Source organism: Stegostoma tigrinum, unplaced genomic scaffold (genome assembly GCF_030684315.1).
Source record: "Stegostoma tigrinum isolate sSteTig4 unplaced genomic scaffold, sSteTig4.hap1 scaffold_259, whole genome shotgun sequence".
Taxonomy (NCBI): domain Eukaryota; kingdom Metazoa; phylum Chordata; class Chondrichthyes; order Orectolobiformes; family Stegostomatidae; genus Stegostoma; species Stegostoma tigrinum.
The window spans coordinates 41,493-60,000 of record NW_026728191.1 but is presented as its reverse complement, the minus strand read 5'-3'; the positions used below and the strand labels follow the sequence as shown (position 1 = coordinate 60,000).

Below are 18,508 nucleotides of genomic sequence, written 5' to 3'. Positions count from 1 at the left end.
AGAGAGAGACAGATAGAGAAAGGGAGAGAGAGACAGTGTGTTGGGGGGGTGGGGTGCGGATTGTGTGTTTCAGTCCATTCTCTCTTTCTCTCTCTCTCTCTCTCTCTCTCTCTGTCCAGCCCTTACGGCCGGGCACTTCCCCGCTACCTCGACCGCACTCCTCATCTCCCCTCACCTCTTCCCTCCACCCCCGGGCCCCCACCACCTCATTCAGGCCCCCCCTCCCCCTCCCCCACTCTCATCCTCTATCTCTCTTTTCCTCCATCTGGCAGTGCGAAAGGGCCAGAATCCGGCGTCCCTAACATATTAAACCGCCGCGTACCCAGTCGGGGACCGTGTGCCGTAGACGCGGGGGTCGGTGGGGTTGGGGGCGGGGGGCGTCATGGGCTTCCCTGGGGCTGTCACGGCGTTAACGTTAGCGAACCCTCGTTATAGTAAAACCCTCCCTATCCTGCACCCTCCCACCCCCATCCCTTCACCCCCCTACCCCATCTCCCTCCCTGCTATGTTCTGTCTAACTCGCCACACACATAAAACGTGATCTCATGGCCGTCATTTCAACCTGCGGCCAGCGGTCAAAGGAACGATCTTCGATCAGGAAAGAGGGATCTGTTTCCTTCCTCTCTCTCCCTCTATCTATCTATCTATCTCTGTTTCTCTCTCCATCTCACCCTCGCTCCATCTCTCCCTCTCCGTCTCTATCTCTCTCCATCTCTCTCTCTCCCGCTGCCTCTATCGCTCGCTCTCTCTCTCGCACATTCTCACTCGCCATCTCTCAATAATTGGACTTTCACCGGGACAGAGAGGGAGCGTTCGTGAGACAGGGAGGGAGAGAGAAAGGGGGGAGGGGTGCGGTGTGGGGATTCCGCTCTCTGAGAGAAATGCAACCTCTGTTGCTGAATATTTAAAGACAAAGGGAGGAGATTCCTCTATCTCCCTCTTTCCTTCCCTGCTCCTCATCATTCAACTGGGTCTCTCCCTCTGTCTGTCTCTCTCTCTCTCTCTCTCTCTCTCTCTCTCTGTGCCTGTCTCCTCTCTCTCTACCTCTTATTCTCCTTCTTTCTCTCTCTCCCTCTTCCTCTCCTCACTCTGTCACTCTGTTTTTCTCTCTCTCTGCCTCCTCCTCCTCTCTCTACCCCTCTCTATCTGTCTATCTCCTCCTCTCTCTATCCATCTCCTCTCTTTGCGTCCTCCTTTCCTCACTACCCGTGTCTACCTGTATCTCCATCGCCTTCTCTCTCCTTATCTCCTCTCGCCGCATTTTTCACAGTGTCTATAGCCCCTTCTCTACTGTCTCTCAGTCTATCTCCTTCTCTCCATCTTTTACTCTGTCTCCTCTGCCTGTGTTTCAAGCTCTCTCTCCTTCTCTCTCAGCTTATCTCCTCTGTCTCCGCTTCCTCTCTCCTTCTCCCTCTATCTTCCTCACTTCACTTCTCATAATTTTCCCCTGTCTCTCTCCCTGCCTCCTCCTCTCTATCTCCTGCTTTTCCTCGATCTCTCTATCTCCTCTCGCTCCCACTACTCTCTCTCTTTCTCTGTCTCACTACTCCCTCCCCAACTCGTCTCTGTCCCTTCTCTCTGTCGCCTCCTTCTCCAGCTCCCTGTCTCCTTCCCTTTTCCTAATCACCTCCTCTCTCTCTCTCTCTCTCTCTCTACCTCCTCCTTCTCTATCTACACTTTCTTCTCTATTTCTATCTCCCTCTCTCACCATCTCTCCTCCCCTTCTTCTCTGTCGCTTCCTCTCTCTCTCTCCTCCTTCTACTCTCTCTCTCTACCACCTCCTTTCCTATCACCTCCTCCTTCTCCGTCTCTCCTTCCCTTTTCCTGATTACCTTCTCTCTCTCTTTCTCTGCCTCCTGCTTCTCTATCTCCTCCTCCTTCCTATCCCTACCTCCCTTTCTCGTCGTCTCTCCTTCCCTCCTTCTCCATCGCCTCCTCTCTCTCTCTATCTCCTCCTCCTTCTCTATCCCTACCTCCCTCTCTCGTCGTCTCTCCTTCTCTTCCCTCTAACACCTCCTCCCCACCACCCCAACCCTCTCTCTGTCTCTCTCTCTCTCCTTCTCCTCTACTCCTCTCTGTCTCTCTCTCTCTCTCTCTCTCTCTCTCTGTTTGGCAGAACGGCCATGAGCTCGTATTTCGTTAATTCGTTGTTCACTAAGTACAAACCGGACGATGCACTGGAACGTAGCAGTTACTATGAAGGCTGTTTTCCGCACGGTATCAGCGGGGAAACCGGTCTGATGTACGGCGCCATAGCAGGTCCCGCTTTCCAGCCCGTCCCCGGTCACATCCAGGGCTACTTCCACACCGGTGGCTCCTCGCTCCCCGCCTCCGGCTACCAGCAGGGGCCGTACGGACCCTCGTGCCAAGGGGAGACGGCCAAGTTTTACGGCTACGACGCGCTGGGCAGGCAGAACGCTTACGCCGGCGGCCAGACGGAGGCGGCGCTCCTGCAGTATCCCGAGTCTAAGGCGGGGGGCCCCGCTCCAGCGGCGGCGGGCAGCGGCAGTGAAGGACCGGGAACCGTGAATCCCCACTCACCCGCCAGCCTCATGTTCCCGTGGATGAGACCGCACGGTTAGCGTTTACTTTCTCCCCTCCCCCCACTCCTCCCACATTTCTCTCTTCTCTATCTATCTCCGTTCTTCACCCTCATCACTCTCCCTCCTTCTCTTTCTCTCCCTCTTTCTCCCTCCACTTTCCCTCTCTCTCTTTCCGTTTCCGTTCTTCAACCTCATCTCTCTCTCTCCACCCCCATTTCTGTCTCTCTCTTTCTCCCTCCATCTCTCGCTCTCTCTTTTGCCCTCTATCTCTCTCTCCCTTTCTCCCTCCACCTCTCCCTCTCCCTCTCTCTTTCCATTTCCGTTCTTCATCCTCATCTCTCCATCTCTCCCTCTTTCCCCATCTCTCTCTTTCTCACTCCATCTCACTCTCTTTCTCTCTCCATCTCTCTCTCCCTTTTCCTCATATCTCTGCCTAACCCCACCTCTCTCTCTGTCCCAATCTGTCTCCCTCTTCCTCCATCTCCCTTCCCCTCCCCAACTCTCTCTCTTCTTGTCTCTGTTTTTCGCCTCCATCCCTCTCTCCCTCCATCTCTCCATCTCTGCCCCATTTCTCTCCCTCATCCATCTCTTTCCCTATCTCTCTCCCGCCATTTCTTTCTCCCTCTGACTTTCTCTCTTCATCTATCTATCTATCTCCCCATTTCTCTCTCCCCCTCCATCTCTCTCTCTCTCTCCCCATCACTCTCTCCCTTCCCCACGTCTCTGTCTCCCTATTTCTCTCTCTCTCTCCCAGCTCTCTTTGTCATTTCACCCACAAGGTACCTCTCCAAACCACCTTCTCCATCATACCCAGCTCTCTCTCTTCCCCTACCTATCTCTGTCTTTCTGAGGGGGTCTCTCCATTTCTCGTCTTCACCTTCATCTCTCTGTCTCGCATTCCCCATCTTTGTCTCTCCCCCATCTCTCTCTCTCCTTCTCACCCCCTTTCTCTGCCTAACCTATCTCCCCATTTCCCCCTTCACCCTCTTATCTCTCTCTCTCGTTCCCCATTTCTCTCCCTCTCTCTATCCCTCCATCTTCCCCATTTTTCTCTCTTTCTCTTTCCTCATCTTCTTTTCCCTTTGTCTCTCTCTGATCCCTTCCTCTGTTTTTCTCTCCTTCTTTCTATCCCAAACTGCTCCTCTGCCTCAGCCACACTCTCCCCACAGCCCCCCCTTTTTCTTTCTTCCCCTCCCCCTTTCTCTCTCCACATCCTCATGTACTGCCCCTCTCTCTCTCTGCACCTCTCTCTCTCGGCCGCCCGGTCCCACTCCTTCTCTCTCCATCTCCCCCATCTCTTCCTCCCTTCCATCTTCCATGAGCTTCTACATCTTTAAACCCTTCTGTCCCTCTGTTTGTTTCTCATTCTCTGTCAATCACTCACTCACTCTCCATTCGTCACTCTTTCTCCTTCTCTTTCTCCACAGTTTAGTCTTTCTAAGGCTCATTTTCTTTCCCTCTCTATCGCTCACTCTTCCTTTATCCTAAAAAGTGCACTCATCATTGCTGCACTGTCATTCTCCATCACGCTTTCTCTCAACATCACAACTTCTCTCCATTTCTTACTTTCCCCTCCGTATGTCTCTTTCTTTTACGCGCTATCACAGTCTTTCTCTCTATCGCTCACTCACTCTCTCTCCGTACAACTTTACCAACCACTCCATCACATTTTTTCTTCTTCCACCTTCCTCTCTCATGTCCTACCTCTATCACTCCTGCCTTCTCATTTCCTGTCACTCATTCATGTCTCCTCTCTGTTGTTTCTACAACTCTGTTTGTCTCTCTCTCTCTCTCCCTCCCTATTTCTCTTTGCCTCACGTTCTTTCTTTCCCTCTTCCTCATGCTCCGTGCCTCTCTCCCTCTCTCTGTCACACACTCTTTCTCTCTTTCCCTCTGCCCGCAGGCTGTGTGTCTCTATTTGCCTCTTTCTCTCTCTCTCTCTCTCTCTATCTGTCACACACTCTCTCTTTCCTCTTCCTCCACGCTCTGTGTCAAACATTCTTTTTCTCTTTTCCTGTCTCCCATGTTCTGAATCACTAGTCTCTCTCTCTCTCTCTCACTGTCTCTCCCTCTCTTTCTATCTGTCACACTCTTTCTTTCTGTCTTTCCCTATGTGTCTTCTTCCACTCTAATGCTATGTTTCCTGGGTTGGACTTAATTGCCTTTTTTTTTACAACTGGGAATCTGAGGACAGTGAACATTGTACTCTGTGCGTTTCTTTACTGCCACTTATTAGCGAGGTTGTCTTGCATTGAAAAATGTCTCTTACTCGTTCTCACTCCCTCTCCCTTTGTCTTTCCCTCACTCTCTCTCTCTTTCCTGTATTCACGGCACTCACTCATGGCCTCTTTCCCTACGACCTACCTCTTCAACTGTCCGTCTGTCTGTCTCTCTGTCTCTGTTACTCTGTCTCACTCTCCTTCTCAATCTCTTTTACCATCTCTCTATCTGTATGTCACTCTGCCTCTCTGCCATTCTATTCACTCTTCCTTTCGATCCCTCTCTTATGGTTTCTATCTCTGCCTCTCTGTATCTATCTACCTATCAATTTATCAATGTATCTATCTATCTATGTATCTATCTATCTATCTACCAATCTATCTATCTATCTATTTTTTCTATCTACTCTCCCTTTATAAGCCTCCGTCACTCTTTCTGTCTTTGTCTCTGTCTCTCACTCTATCTCTGGCTATCTATCTATTTATCTATCTATTTCTCCCTCCATCTCTCTCTGTCTACACCTAATCCACTCCTCCACCATCTCTCTCTCTTTCTTTCACTTTAAACCCACCTCCCTCCCTCTTTTTTCTTCACCTCCCTCACTCTGTCCCCTCTCTCTGTCTCTCTCTATACTGTTCCTGTCTTGTTCTCTCGCCTACAACCCCACTCTTTCTTCCCCTCTCTTTAACTTCACCTCCCCTCTCTTTTTACCTTCACACCCTTCTCTCTATTTCCCTGTGTCTCTTTCTTTCCCTTTAACCCTTTCTCTTTCTGTCTGCCTCTCTGTTCACATCAAACTCTCTCTTGCTTTTTCCCTTCACCACTCTCTTTCTCTGTCTCTCTCTCTTTTTTCTCTCTGCCCTCCTGATGCTGCCTCTTTCTCTGTTTCCCTTCACCTCTCTGTCTCTCTTTCCCTCCACTCTCCCATTTTCTCTGCTTGGCTATCCCCCCTTTCTCTCCACCCTTCTTTCTGTCCTTCCCTGTTGTTCTCTCTCTCTTGCCCTTCACCCATCTCTCTTTCTCTCCACATCTCTCTTTCACTCCATCCTTCCATTTATCTTCTTCTCTATCTCTCTTTTTACTTTCACCCCCTCCATCTCTGTTTTTTCCTGTCGTTCTCTCTCTTTTTTTCCTTTCACCCTTCTATTTCTCTATCTCTTATCCCTCCATCTCCCATCTTATCCCCGCATTCTGTTTTTTTTTTATTTTCTCTACTGTGCACTCTCTCTCTCTCCCTTTCCTTCTACCCTCCCCCTTTCTCTCCATCTGTATCTTTTTCTCTCTCTCTCTCTCTCTCCCCTGGCCTTTCTGTTTTCCTCTGTCTATCTATCTCTGTCTTTCCCTTCACCCTTCTCTCTTTCCGTCTCTCTTTTCCTTCATTCCTTTCCCTCCCCCCACCCTCACTCTTTTTCCCATCGCCTTCCCCCAACCCTCTCTCTCTCTCTCTCTCTCTCTCTCTCTCTCTCTCTCTGTGCATCTCTCTACTTGCTCTCCTCCCGCCCAACCCCATCCCCAACCCTCCCAAACCCCCACACCCCCCACCCCACTGCAGCCCCAGGCCGGCGCAGCGGTCGGCAGACCTACAGCCGCTTCCAAACGCTGGAGCTGGAGAAAGAATTCCTCTTTAACCCCTACCTGACCAGGAAGCGACGGATCGAGGTCTCTCACGCCCTGAACCTGACCGAGCGCCAGGTGAAGATCTGGTTCCAGAACCGTCGAATGAAGTGGAAGAAGGAGAACAACAAAGACCGCTTTCCCAACGCCCGGGAGGATGAAGGAAAAACCCAAGAGGCGCCGGTTCCAGCCCCGGATCCGGAGGTTGGGGCGCAGAAGGCGGAGGAAGAGGAGGAGGAGGAGGAGAAAGAGGACGAGGAAGAGAAGGAAGCAGGGGATAAGAACAGAGGGCAACAGAAGTAACTCCCTCCGCACATCTGCCCAGAGGAGGTGGAGGAGGGCAGGATATATAGGTTGCCCCCACCCCCCCACTCTCCATCAGCTGCAGCCCACAATCTGCTAAGGATTCGGAATAAACCTTTCAACTCCCTCACCCCAAAACCCCACCTCCCCAATCAAACATCCAATACCCTCCTCAACCACATCTCGCCTCTGTCTTTTTTTTGTAACAATTGTGCATAATGTAAGTATACTACCTATTATTGATCTTAGAGTAGGATAGTAGGTTGACACGACGTCGTGGGCCGAAGGGCCTGTACCGTGCTGTACTGTTCTATGTTCTGCCTACGAACTGGGGAGAGTGCCATGATGGTGGCTGTGGTGGTAGTGGGGAGGGTGTGTGTGTGGGGGTGGGGGTGTGGTGGGGTGGGCTTTGTCGGTGGTCACAAACACCTCGTCTCCCCTCCGATCCGCGCGCCCCAGCCCACAAACCAGCTACCACCCCTCACCCCCAGAAAAGCCTACAGCATGTGATGTCCGGGCACTGACCTTCATGTATCAGGGTTAAAGGGTCTATAATGGTGACCGTGGACCCATTGTCGGTTGTCAGGGGCAAAAGTAACCATCTGGTTCACTGAAGACAGCAAAGTGTGGAGCTGGATGAACACAGCATGTGCTCCTGAGATGCTGCTTGGCCTGCTGTACTCATCCAGCTCCACAATTTGTTACCTTGGATTCTCCAGCATCTGCAGTTCCCATTACCATCTGGTTCACTCGTCCTTTTGGGGAGGGAAAGTGCCATCCTTACCTGGTCTGCGTTTAGACGTGACGCCAGACCCACAGCAATGTGGTTGTCTCTCGGCTACCCTCTGGGCAATTAGGGATGGACAATAAGTGCTGGCGTCAATGAACAAAGAAAAAAGCAAACATATACTTTATATGTATATATATATGCATATACACGCATACATGTCACATATATATATATTTGCACTGGACTTCAGAAATCTACCAAGTAATTCCAACGGGGTTTTGGGGGGGTGGGGTATGGCAGTAGTTGAGGACAGGAGTGGCATTGGCAGTGGGCTGCAGTTGGAAGAGAGGATCCAAATGTGAGGCATTAAGCTACCTAGTGGGATGGGTCCTGGGGGGGCGGTGAGGGGAGAAGTTAGTCGGGATGGTGGTGCTTGGGGGGTGGATGGTTGGGAAACGTGCGGATGCACTTTCTCGCGCATTTTGTGCACGAGAACCAACATGGGCAGCTTTTCGTTCGGGACAACACTGGATATCAGTTGCCTCTATGTCTCTCTCTCTCTGTCTGTCTTGTTGTGTGTCTCTGTCTGTCTGCCAACAACTTACAAACTGCCTAAGGAAAACGCACACAGTGTTTACTTATTTATTTTATTTATTTTTACTCTCGCGCGTGTATGCGGAGATGGTAAGGTCGTGAACTGGACTGCAAATAAATTCGCCTCAGATATTAGGAGCACTGGACTAGGGAAATGGAAATATATGTGATCTCACAGACATGCATCTGGGCTCGCTTACTATGATCTGTTCTGTATTCTTGTCTGTAAGTGGGGGGAGGGGTTGGTGTGGGGTGGGCGGGGAAGAAAAAATGTATAATTTGTTGCAATCGTTGATTTCACGGATGCTGCTAGAGACTGAGATTCACGCATGCAGAACACAGCGGCAGTAATTGCACAGTCAGCAAAGGTAACACCACTAAACTGGTCTGCTCTAGGGGATGACAGCGTTGGCAAGAATACGTTTCTTTTTTCTTGGGGGGGACGGGAGGTGGTGGGTTGAGGGAAGTGGGGCTTGAGGGGGCAGGAGGTGGTGGGTTGAAGGAAGTGGGAACTTGGGGCGACGGGGTGGGAGGTGGTGGTGGGTTGTGGGAAGTGGGAGCTTGGGGCCAGGGGTGAGAGGTGGTGGGTTGAGGGAGGTGGGAGCTTGGGGTTCGGGAAGTGGTGGGTTGAAGGAAGTGGGAGCTTGGGCCGGGGGCGGAAGGTAGTGGGTTGAGGGAGGTGGGAGCTTGGGGGGTCGGGTGGTGGTGGGTTGAAGGGAAGTGGGAGCTTGGGGCGACGGGGTAGGAGGTGGTGGTGGGTTGTTGGAAGTGGGAGCTTGGGATGAGAGGGCGGGAGGTGTTGGGTTGAGGGATGTGGGAGCTTGGGCCAGGGGGCACGGGAGGTGGTGGGTTGAGGGAAGTGGGAGTTTGGGGGGTGGGAGGTGGTGGGTTGTGGCAAGTGGGAGCTTGGGGCGACGGGGTGGGAGGTGGTGGTGGGTTGTGGGAAGTGGGAGCTTGGGGCCGGGGGCGAGAGGTGGTGGGTTGAGGGAGTTGGGAGCTTGGGGGGGTCGGGTGGTGGTGGGTTGAAGGAAGTGGGAGCTTGGGGCGATGGGGTGGGAGCTGGTGGTGGATTGTGGGAAGCGGGAGGTTGGGGTGGGTGGGAGTGCGGGGGGGTGTTGGGTTGAGGGAAGTGGGAGTTTGAGGGATCGGGAGGTGGTGGGTTGAGGGAAGTGGGAGCTTGGGGCGATGGGGTGGGAGGTGGTGGTGGGTTGTGGGAAGTGGGAGTTTGGGGGGCGGGAGGTGGTGGGTTGTGGGAAGTGGGAGCTGGGGCGATGGGGTGGGAGGTGGTGGTGGGTTGTGGGAAGAGGGAGCTTGGGGTGGGAGGGCGGGAGGTGGTGGGTTGTGGGAAGTGGGAGCTTGGGGCCGGGGGGGGGAGCGGGAGGTGTAGGGTTGAGGGAAGAAGGAGTGGTGGAAAGACTGGCCCAGTTGCAAATTTAGTGGGAGCTGGGTGGGGTGGGTGGGGGCGAGGGGGTTGAAGAGTAGGGAAGGGGAAGGGGCTAGTAGGTTCGTGCGTGAGGCTGGAAAGGGGCAAAATCCGTATCACTGAGACGTGGTCCCAACAGGCGAGGGTATGTTATCGCCACCCCTACCTCCGCCCACGACCTCCGCGTTACCCTCACCCCCACCTTATCACATTCAACTCCCCATCCCACCCCCAACCCCATTCCCACCCAAGCGTTAAACAAAATGTCAGAATAGAGAGACAGGGAGAGGCAGGCAGAGAGTTAGATACACGAACAAAACCATTGAGCTGTACAGCACTGAAACAGACCCTTCGGCCCAACCCGTCCGTGCCGACCCAGATATCCTAAATTAATCCAGCCCCATTTGCCAGCATCTGGCTCCACCTCCCTCTAACCCATTCCTATCCACGTCCCCACCCAGACGCCTTTTAAATGTCGCTGTACCAGCCCCCACCCACTTCCTCTGGCAGCTCATTCCACACACACACCACCCTCTGTGTGAAAATGTTACCCCCTCAGGTCCCTTTTTAAATCTCTCCCTTCTCACCTTAAAATTATGCCCTCCAGCTCTGGCCTAGGTAGATGGACAGACAGATAGATAGGTAGGTAGTTAGACAGATAGATAGATGGATGGATGGATAGACAGACAGACAGATAGCTAGATAGACAGACAGACAGATAGATAGATAGGCAGATAGATAGATAGGTAGATAGATAGATAGAAAGAGAGAGAGATGGATGGATAGATATTTAGATGGATAGACGGATGGATAAATAGATAGACAGGGTAGTTAGATGATAAGTGGATATATAGAGGGACAGATAGGTAATAGACAGACAGAGGGTCCTCAAAAGAAAGATAGTAAAGACAGAAGCATAAGAAAGAAAGAAGGGAAGAAAGTAGGAAGGAAAGAAAGAAAGAAAGCAGGCTAAACAGAGTGAGAGAGGAGAGAGATAAGTTAATTCCGAGTTAGATCAGTGGATGATTATGGTTGAAAGGCAGATACATGGACTGGTGATGAGTTTAGTGATTTATAGAATAAATTTATCGCTAGGTATATTGATAAATCCTGAAATAATGACAATTATGCGCATCTAACTCTATGAAAGGGGAGTGTGCATTATCTCAAGGCCCAGTTATCACTAGACCATGAGTTGCCCTGAGATCAATGTGAAATAATTTCCTAACTGACCATCAGAACATTTCCAATAGCTGCAGGGGAAAGACTGTGAGTGTGTATTGAATGAGTGCGTGGGAGAGAGAGGATATGCATGACTGAGAATGCATCTGTGCACGAGTTTGTACATTTGAGGGAGTATGATCATGTGATTGAGTGTGTGCCAGAGACTGTGTGTGTGTGTGTGTGTGTGTGTGTGTGTGTGTGTGTGTGTGTGGGTGTATGTATGTGTGTGTGTATGTATGTGTGTGAGTGTGTGTGTGTGTATGTGTGTGTGTGAGTGAGTGTGTGTGTGTGCATGTGTGTGTATGTACGTGTGCGCGTGTATGTGTGTGTGGGTGTATGTATGTGTGTGTGTGTATGTGTGTGTGGGTGTATGTATGTGTGCGTGTGAGTGTATGTGTGCGTGTGTAAGTGTGTGTGGGTGTATGTATGTGTGTGTGTGTTTGTGTGTGTATGTGTGTGTGGGTGTATGTATGTGTGTGTGTGTGTGTGTGTGTGTGTATGTGTGTGTGTGTGTATGTGTGTGGGTGTATGTGTGTGTGTGTGTGGGTGTATGTATGTGTGTGCGTGTGAGAGTATGTGTGTGTGGGTGTATGTATGTGTGTGAGTGTGTGTGTGTGTGTGTGTGTGTGTATGTGTGTGTGGGTGTATGTATGTGTGTGCGTGTGAGTGTATGTGTGTGCGTGTATGTGTGTGTGGGTGTATGTATGTGTGTGTGTGAGTGTATGCGTGTGTGGGTGAATGTATCTGTGTGTGAGGGTGTATATATGTGTGAGTGTGTGTGAGTGTTTGTCTCTGTATTTGTGTGCATGCATGTGTAAGTGTGTGCGTGTGTGTTTGTGATTGTGTGTGTGTGTGTGTGTGTATGTGTGTGTGTGTAAAATGTGTGCATGTATGTGTGAGTGTTTGTCTGTATGTGTGTGTGTGTGTGTGAGTGTGTGTGTGTGTGTGTGTGTGTGAGTGTGTGTGTGTGTGTGCGTGAGAGAGAGAGTGTGTGTCTGTGTGTGCATGTGTGTGTGTGTGTGTGTGAGTGAGAGAGAGAGAGAGAGTGTGTGTGTGTGTGTATGTGTGTGTGTGTGTGTGTAAAATGTGTGCATGTATGTGTGAGTGTTTGTCTGTATATGTGTGTGTGTGTGTGTCTGCGTGAGAGAGAGAGTGTGTGTGAGTGTGTGTGTGTGTGTGAGTGAGAGAGAGTGTGTGTGATTGTGTGAGTGTGAGTGTGTGTGTGTATGTGTGAGAGAGAGAGTGTGTGTCTGTGTGTGCGTGTGTGTGTGTGAGTGAGAGAGAGAGTGTGTGTGTGTGTGTGTGAGTGTGTGTGTGTGTGTGTGTGTGTGTGTGTGTGTGTGTGTGTGTGGTGTTGTGTTTGTTGTCGGGGGGTGTGGTGTGGTGGAACAGAAGACGTTTTGAAAAGCACGACTGCATAGCGTTCATCCGCTTTTCCAGACGCCGGTGTGCTCAGGGAGAAAGTGCTTGATCATTGAGAGCAAAGGACGGAAGAATGAAGGCAGAGAGACAGGGATTGTGGACGGAGATAATGGGAACTGCAGATGCTGAAGAATCCGAAATAACAAAGTGTGGAGCTGGATGAACACAGCAGGCCAAGCAGCATCTTAGGAGCAGAAAAGCTGATGTTTCGGGCCTAGACCCTTCATCAGAGAGAGGCTGGGTGGGGCAAAAGCTTTATTGTAGGTGATGGAGATAGAGAAAAACAAGACGAGAGAGACAGCCGTAGGAAGTGAATGGCGACTATTGAGGGACTGAAGGGGATAGACAGATAGAGAGAGGGTGGGAAAGGAGGGGGAGTTATGTCAGTGGCATAAGAGAGAGAATGAAGAGAGGGAGAGAGAGTTAGAGACAGAGAAATGCAAATCCAAGGGTAATGTAGGGACTTGAGAGAGGCACAGAAAATAAGACAAGAGAGAGGATGGGAAGGGAAAGAAATTGTCATTGCAGGATTTTGATGTAGAGAGAGGGACAATAGAGACAGGAGAGGAAAGGGAGGTATGAAGCTATTAAAGGGGCTTGAGACGAGAGCGAAAGACAGGGATGGGCCTGCACAGTAGCTCAATGGCTAGTACAGCTACCTCTCAGGGCCAGGCGCCTGGGTTCGATTCTTCCCACAGGTGAGTGCCTTTGCGGAATTTGCACGCCCTCCCCCTGTCCACAAGGAGGGTCTAGGCCCTCGTGTGTGCGAGTGTGTGTGTGAGTGAGAGAGAGAGTGTGTGTGAGTGTGCGAGTGTGTGTGTGTGTGTGTGTGTGTGTGTGTGTGTGTATGTATGTGTGTGTGAGAGACAGAGGGTGTGTGTGTGTGTGTGTGTGTGTGTGTGTGTGTGTTTGTGTGTATGTGTGTGTGTGTGTGTATGTATGTGTGTGAGCTTTTGCACTCCTAAGATGCTGCTCGGCCTGCTCTGCTCATCCAGCTCCTCACTTTGTTCTCTCGGATTCCCCAGCACCTGCAGTTCCCGTTATCTCTGCTCACACCGGGTCCAAAGGTGCGTCCGGATTGACCGCATGGGAAATTGTCCTGTGGTGTCCAGGGATGTGCAAATTAGGGTGGATTAGCCAATGCGAAGTGCAATGGGGGCGGTGAGTGTCTAGATGGGCCGAACAGCTGGCTTGTGGTCCAGAGGGATTCTACGAGAGGGAGCGAGGAAGTGAAAGATTGACAGAAGGGTTTGAGATGGGGTGGGGAAAATTGACAGAGGGAGAAAAGAAAGTTAAGGACTTATTAAGTGGACTAGAGGGAGACGGGGCATGTGGTGGGGGTAAGAGGAGGAAAGTTCTGGAGGTTTAAGGGAGAGAAAGTCGAGATAGGTTTTTAAAAAATGATTTTTTAATGTTGGGTATAGAGAGAGAGAGATGGTTGGTGATGGGGTGGGGTGGCGAGGAGGGATTATTACAGAGGCTGGGAGAGAGTTGGTTGCTGTGGGGGTGGCAGTGTGGAAGGTGGAGAGAATCTGAAGGATTATTACAGAGGCTGGAGAAAGTAGAAATGGTGAAGGAGAGAGAGTGTACCGAGGCTTGAGAGAGAGAGAGAGACGAATCAAAGGAAGGGGTTATCATGGAGAAAGGGAAAGTGAGAGACGCAAAAAGAGAGAGAGAGAGAGAGAGAGAGAAAACTCTCAGAACCCGCTCGCTCACACAATGCAGATTTCTCGGCCTCCCACTCTGTTTCATTGGCCCGGGGTTGACCGTTTGAGCTGGGAGCCAGCGAGAAAAGCTGTATTCATGAAAATAAAACTGACTAGGGGATTTCCTGCCAACACTCCAGCCCAATAGAAAAACGCCCCCACCTTCAGTCTGCGCGCACCGTTCTGACCCATTCTACAATGGCAGCGACCTGCCCCTTTCAGTGGAGCTGGGAGAAGTTCGTGGTCTCTACCAGACAGAACTGGAAATGTCCAACTGAGTCAGTGGGGGTTCTCTGAAGAAGGGCCCCGACCCGAAATATCGACTTTCCTGCTCCTCGGATACTGCCTGGCCTGCTGTGTTTCCCCAGCTCCACACTGTGTTCTATCTAATGTTCAACTCAGGTTAGCTTGACACACACACACAGATACACACACAGAGACACACACACGGATACACGCACACAGATCCAAACACTCTCCGACACAACAGTCACTCTCTTGTACACACACTCTCACTCACACACACACACTCTCCCACACTTATTCACACACTCATTCATGCACACCCCCTCATTCACACTCACTCTCACTCTCACACATGCATTCACTCATACACACACACTCACTGTCACACACTCACTCTCTCTCACGTACACTCACCCACAATATATATCTTTATATGCATAAACATCCTCATAAACATATACATATACGTACTCACAATAACACACTCAAATACCTATGCACTTACACATAAATATGTGCGTGCATGTAGCTACACACAGTCACACATAAACACACACAGACACAAACTAAATAAATACACACATTTACACAAATACACACAGTTACACATAAACACAAACACACAGACACAAACTAAATAAATACACACATTTACACAAATACACACAGTTACACATAAACACAAACACACAGACACAAACTAAATAAATACACACATTTACACAAATACACACAGTTTACACATAAACACAAACACACAGACACAAACTAAATAAATACACACATTTACACAAATATACACAGTTACACATAAACTCAAACACACAGACACAAACTAAATAAATACACACATTTACACAAATACACACAGTCACACATAAACACAAACACACAGACACAAACTAAATAAATACACACATTTACACACATACACACAGTTACACATAAACACAAACACACAGACACAAACTGAATAAATACACACATTTACACAAATACACACAGTCACACATAAACACAAACACACAGACACAAACTAAATAAATACACACATTTACACAAATACACACAGTTACACACAAACTCAAACACACAGACACAAACTAAATAAATACACACATTTACACAAATACACACAGTCACACATAAACACAATCACACAGACACAAACTAAATAAATACACACAGTTACACACATACACACAGTTACACATAAACACAAACACACAGACACAAACTGAATAAATTCACACATTTACACAAATACACACATTTACACAAATACACACACAGACACAAACTAAATAAATACACACATTTACACAAATACACACAGTTACACATAAATAGACACACAGACACAATCTAAATAAATACACACATTTACACAAATACACACAGTTACACATAAATAGACACACGCAGACACAAACTAAATAAATACACACATTTACACACATACACACAGTTACACATAAATACAGACACACAGACACAAAATAAATAAATACACACATTTACACAAATACACACAGTCACACATAAACACAAACACACAGACACAAACTAAATAAATACACACATTTACACAAATACACACAGTTACACATAAATACAGACACACAGACACAAACTAAATAAATTCACACAGTTACACAAATACACACAGTTAACGCATGAACTCATATGAACCTATTCGTAAAAACATTTAGATAATCCAGGTAAACATACATGAAACAAATACAAGTTTTTTAATTTCACATGAACACAGACACGTAAACACTACATATAAATATATACACGCACTTAAGCTAACACATACACTTAACATACATATATATACATTCACACTTAAACAACTAACAGGCAAATGCACATACACATACGTTTGACACAGAAATATTTACAGAAAAAGAAACATCACAAGCATATTGAGCGTCCAACATAATCTGAACACATCAAATAGAACCATTATGCATGGACACACATAACTTTTTAAAAAAATACCAGGGCAAAAGTTTATAAAGAACTTCAAAAAATAGAAACATTGACATGTCATTCACAAAAAAAGGAAAACACCAGGCACAAAATGATAGATAGACAGACAGATAGATAGATAGATGGATGGATGGAATGATATGAGGGGATGGAGGGGCATGTGAGGAAGATGGAGGGAAGGCTCAGAAGATTGGAGGAAGGCATGATGTGGCAGAGGGAAGTGTGAAGGGGATGGAGGGAGGTGTGACAGGATGGAGGGAGGGGTGAGGAGGATAGTGGGAGGTGTGCAGCGAATGAGGATGGCGTGTGGAAAAGGAGTGAAGAGTGAGGGGTGGAGGGAGGTGTGAGGGGGTAGAGGGAAGAGTGAGGGGATGGAGGGAGAGGTGAGGAGGATGGAGGAAGGGAATGGGAATGGGGAGGCGTGAGGGGATGGAGGGAGGGTTGAGGAAAAAAGGGGGAGGTGTACAGTGAAAGTGGGATGCGTGAGGACAATGAGAGGAGAGTGAGGGGAGGGAGGGAAGCGTGAGGGAAATTGCAGGAGGCGTGAGAGGGGTGGAGGGAGGTGTGAGGAGGCAGGGGAAGGTGTGAGTGGGTAGAGGGAGATGTAAGGGAGAGGAAGGGTTTGATGGGGAGGAGGTGAGCAAAGAATAGGCAATGGAAGGCATAAGAAGATCTTTATGGGCAATGGAGGGAAAGGAGTAATTTGTCAGGGAAAGGAGGGTCTTTGAAGGGAGTTGCAGAGAAATTGGGATCTGTGAGGAGCATAAGAGAGTTTTTGCGAGGGGCAACAGTGTGAGAGGTGTGCGACTTAGGGATCTGAGTTGGAGCTTTGTTTGTTCTCCTGGAGGAGCTGAACATGGGATTCGAGTTCCATCGGCTCGGTACCTCAATTTGCAAAAGAGAAAAATATTCCCAGTTTGTAATTTCTGTTTGTCTTTCCCATTCAGTTTCAGAAGGCTCTTGACAGAATCCGACTGCTGTGACGCTCAACCATCTTTCTTGGCTCTGTTTTCAAACTGTTTCGAAAGCTGACTGCGTTCGGGTGATTCATGGGAAAAGGGAAGTGAAAATTCTATTGAAGATCAGATTTTAAAGAATTTGAACCACAGTCATCCCTCAGTCCATCATACTAGCATTCTCCTTCTCACTATCTTTCTTTCTCCCTCACCCTCTGTCTCTCTCTCCCCAGGTCTCTGCCTCTCTCTCTCTCTCTCTGCCTCTCTCTCTATCTATCCCTCTGTCTCTGCCTCTCTCCCTCTCTGTCTGTCTCTTCCTTTCTCTTTTTCTCTGTCTCTCTCTCTCTCTCTCTCTGTTTCCACCCCTCTCTCTCTCTCTGCCTCTCTCTCTGTCTCTCCCTCTGTCCCTGCCTCTCTCCCTCTCTGTATGTCTCTTCCTTTCTCTCTTTCTCTGTCTCTCTCTCTCTGTTTCTACCTCTCTCTCTCTCTCTCTCTGCCTCTCTCTCTCTCTCTCTGTCTCTCCCTCTGTTCCTGCCTCTCTCCCTCTCTGTATGTCTCTTCCTTTCTCTCTTTCTCTGTCTCTCTCTCTCTCTCTGTTTCTACCTCTCTCTCTCTCTCTCTGCCTCTCTCTCTCTCTGTCTCTCCCTCTGTCCCTGCCTCTCTCCCTCTCTGTATGTCTCTTCCTTTCTATCTTTCTCTGTCTCTCTCTCTCTCTCTGTTTCTACCTCTATCTGACTCCCTCGCTCTCTCTTTCTCTCTGTGTCTACCTCTGTCTCTCTGCCTCTTTCTGTCATTCTGTCTCTCTGTGTGTATTTTGTCTTTTGCTCTCTCTCTCTCTCTCTCTGTCCCTTCTTTTTTTCCTCTCTTTCCTTGTGTCTCTTATTCTGTCTCTCTCTGTCACTCTTTCTTTATGCCTTTATTTATCTCCCCCTTGGCCTCTTTCTGTATCTCTCTTTGTCTTCTCTCTGTCTCTATCTCTCTCAATCTTATTGTCTATCTCCTTCTTACACCGTTTCTGTCTCAGACCCTGCCTCTCTGTCTCTGTGTCTCTCTTGGCACCTTTCTGAGCCTGTCTGTCTCTCGATCTCACTCCCACTCAACTTTTCTCTTCACTGTCTCCCGCTCTGTTTCTTTCTCTCCCTCTCTGTTTTCTTTCTTCATTGCTCTGTCACTTGATTTTTTTTCATTCTCCCTTTCACTCTGTCACTCTGTGCTGAGGTGAAACTAGGGTTGGGGGTTTGTTAAGTGTGTGTGTGTGTGTGTGTGTGTGTGTGTGTGTGTGTGTGTGTGTGTGTGTGTTAGACAGCAAGGTGTGTGTAGGAGAAAGTGTGTGAGAGAGAGATTGGGTGTGTGAGAGTGCATGAGAAAGTGTGTGAGAGAGAGACAATATGAGTGTGCGTGTGAGAGAGTGTATGAGTGTTTGTGTGTGAGAGTATGTGAGTGTGTGAGAGAGAGTGCATGCGTGGCTGTGTGTGTGTGTGTGTGTGTGTGTGTGTGAGAGAGAGTGCATGCGTGACTGTGTGTGTGTG

At 48.9% G+C, this 18,508-nt stretch overlaps 1 protein-coding gene across 1 annotated transcript; it reads left to right on the top strand.

The window, feature by feature from the left end:
• The first annotated feature begins 2,123 nt into the window (after positions 1 to 2,123).
• On the top strand, positions 2,124 to 6,680 carry LOC125448225 (homeobox protein Hox-C8-like). The gene is made up of 3 exons (XM_059643785.1): positions 2,124 to 2,577; positions 6,316 to 6,560; positions 6,594 to 6,680. The coding sequence occupies exons 1-3, from the start codon at positions 2,124 to 2,126 to the stop codon at positions 6,678 to 6,680; spliced, it is 786 nt and encodes a 261-aa protein (XP_059499768.1).
• Positions 6,681 to 18,508: the final 11,828 nt, after the last annotated feature.

Coding starts and splice junctions, on each gene's coding strand:
- LOC125448225 (XM_059643785.1), top strand. CDS start 2,124: ATGAGCTCGTATTTCGTTAATTCGTTGTTCACTAAGTACAAACCGGAC. Junction 2,578..6,315: donor CCCGTGGATGAGACCGCACG/GTTAGCGTTTAC, acceptor ACCCCACTGCAG/CCCCAGGCCGGCGCAGCGGT. Junction 6,561..6,593: donor GAAAAACCCAAGAGGCGCCG/GTTCCAGCCCCG, acceptor GTTGGGGCGCAG/AAGGCGGAGGAAGAGGAGGA.